The sequence below is a fragment of the Chinchilla lanigera genome, unplaced genomic scaffold (assembly GCF_000276665.1).
Source record: "Chinchilla lanigera isolate Chin_1 unplaced genomic scaffold, ChiLan1.0 scaffold00012, whole genome shotgun sequence".
Classification (NCBI taxonomy): Eukaryota; Metazoa; Chordata; class Mammalia; order Rodentia; family Chinchillidae; genus Chinchilla; species Chinchilla lanigera.
Window position 1 is genome coordinate 22,370,220 of NW_004955413.1, and position 2,936 is coordinate 22,373,155.

Sequence of the window (2,936 nt, forward strand, 5' to 3'; positions counted from 1 at the left end):
TGTATTTCTTAGGTATTGGATCATAAAAAAAAGCTGACTAACACACAGGTTAATGTTCATGTGAATTGTATCATGACTATCATCTTTGTGCAAGGATAATCAGATGTGCTCAAATACTTGGCATTTCAAATAGTGCCACTCTCTGAAAATTAAAAATTTGGGCATTGACCGCTGAGAGAGTACATCTAGAAAGAAGTACATTCATTGTGAAGAACCATGTATATTTTATTGTTAAAGCATCTTATTAACTTTTAAGACAGTTTGTTTCCTCTGTGTAAGAGTTTTTTTTTATGTCTTGTACTCTACTTTTCAATTATGATACACAGTGTACTAATTATTATTTTTATGGAATTTTGTATTATTTTTTCATAAAATGAAAAAGACAGGAAAGGAAGATATTAGTGGTAAATTTAGATGGAAATTTATTTATGTCATTTCATATTTTATCATTGGATAAATATAACCTTTTATTGGTAAATTTTTATGTAGGAAGAAATGTTATCATTTGCACCAGGTTGGAAATTTAATGTACTTTCAGAGATCTAATGGAGACATGCTAATTGATGAAGGTATTTCTTATTATTTTAAATGGAGAAAAAAATGATACAGAATTTTAAATCTAGGTGATAAGAAATTAACAATGGATAGTATATTGCACATTGTTATATTCAAAGTAGTTGCTCAGATTGCCAGTTATAGGCATGCAAAATGGATCAAACAATATAAGCACTAACAAGTTGTTCCTTTCTATGAACAAATAGAAATTAGTAGTACAATTATTTTAGCTATACTGTATCTATATATATACATTGGTAAAGGTTAACAATGTACAAATACGAAAACATTTTATTACTTTTTCAAAAAAATAAAGAAAAATGAAGAGATTTCAGTCTTTTTGCTTGATTCATGTTTCAAGTGTAGTATATTATTTTATGAAGGAAAACATATGTTTATATCCCTAAAAGACAATGAAGAATTTATAAGAAAGCCATATGTGGTACAACTATTAAATTATATTCCAAATACAACTGATCAACAACAGAATGCCATATTTTTAAAAAATGCAATGTGTTGTAAAGGAGCTGTGTAATACCTTTCTATTATTAGCCATTTTAATAGTTTAATGACTAAAATTAAGGTGTAGTTTGATCATTTATCTCTTAACACAGCTGACGTACACACGTCTTACTGAGTCAGATATGTCTTAGTAACGCTGCTGAGATGAGTGCTCCTGATTAGTGCATGCAACACATGTGGTTTGGGAGGAAGAAGATCAGACCCATGGATGCAGGCCTAATATGATATTAGGTTAAATGATCATAAAATTGACTCAGAAAACAATATATGAGAACTATTTTTAGTAGTCCCTAATAGAATGGTATCTGGATACAGAATAAGGATTCACTTCAAATTTAAGCACATGAGCTAAGATTTGTGAAAAAGGCAAACGTCTGGCATAAGGCTCTGTCTGTTGCCCTACTGTAGGTCAGGATAACCCTTATGAGGGTGAGTCCTCTTTGCTTGCTAATAAAATGCCTTCCTGTTACCCACAGCTTTGTCCAGCACATCTCCCTTGACCTCTGCACTGCTGAAGAGAGGGAGTCACTGATGTGAGTCTGACATCCATTTCCGGATCTCCTCCAGGTCCTCCAAATGGCGTTGCAGTGCCTGAGCCACACTCCGCAGCTCTTCAGCATACTCTGATTTTGCCCCCTCTTGCAAATGCTTTGAGTTTTTTTCAAGATCGATCATGTCTTTCACAACGAAGCAAATGTTGACAACTCTGAGGAGGGTCCGTGCTATGCTCCTTACCCGAAGTAAGGGTCTAATGGCCGTGTTTGCCTGATTACCACTTTCAAGCAAGATATTTTCAATCATCATGTCATATTGGGCATTGATTATTAAGTCATGGTCACCTTTAGCCTGTTTGATGGAACCTATGAGCTTCCCAATGTCATTCAGGTATTGGCTCCAATTTTCAGTTGAAGAAATGACTTTGAGTGGGAAATTACCTACTTCCTGTATGAACATTTTCAGTTTGCCCATGATGTTTGACACCAACCTTTTAGCTTCATCTGCAGTTGAACATGTGTTTGAGAATTCCACTATGTTAGTAGAAACACTGGTCACACCACTCGCTACTCCCAGTGCTATTCCTCCTCTTGAGAGAACCCTACTAACACCTGCTGCGAGGGATGCCAGAGCAAAACCAAGGGTGTCTAGGACTGCAGAGGCAGCTGAAGTGGATCCAGCCACCACATTGGAGACGGTACAGCCCCAGTGCACCTGATCAAGCTGGTCTGCAAGTGCACAAAGCTTTCCTATGTCTTGTTCACCTTCCTCTTTCAGCTTTGGAAATGCAGCCAAAAACCTCTCCTTAGCCTGCTGGACTTTTTGGAGCCTGTCTTTGTCCTCCACAGCTGTGTGTGCTGTGTGCTTCTTCAGAGCTTCACGTAGTTCATCTGCTTCTTCACTGTACAGCAAATATCAAGTGATTAAGAAAGGCATGTGCTTCATCTGTGAAATGGGCTCCATCAGATTGATTATGCATAAATCATAGAGCATTGATTATAAATCAAATGGAAAGGAATGTTACAGATTTACAGAACTTTTTCTTCAAATGCAAACATGTTTGGCACATCACAGATGCTCTTTGGTTGTTAGTCAATAACCTTCTCACTCAAGGTCAGTGGCATCACTATCAAAATTTTTTAGAGCTCAAACATTGTAGGTGAACAAAGGTAGTGGGACTGGAGAGGAAAAAATCCCCGTAATTCAGAGAAGCTTGTGTAGTGTGTAGTGAAGAATTAATCCCACTCAAGAATAAGCCTTTCTTTTGCCCTCAGCTATTGGAAAATCGGCCCTTGAAAGGTCTTACCTGCTAGAAGTGCATATGTTTGCTTGGGATTTGACCACAAGACAATACAGGTTGAACA

General features: G+C 36.8%; 1 protein-coding gene across 1 annotated transcript in view; it reads right to left on the reverse strand.

The window, feature by feature from the left end:
* Positions 1 to 1,480: 1,480 nt before the first annotated feature.
* The window catches only part of LOC102005583 (apolipoprotein L2-like), a 21,990-nt gene continuing 20,534 nt past the window's right edge, over positions 1,481 to 2,936 (reverse strand). The window contains exon 3 of the mRNA XM_005379646.2: positions 1,481 to 2,473. Within this exon, the coding sequence (XP_005379703.1) occupies positions 1,603 to 2,473 (871 nt within the window). The 3' untranslated portion in view covers positions 1,481 to 1,602. The remainder of the gene's footprint in view (positions 2,474 to 2,936) is intronic.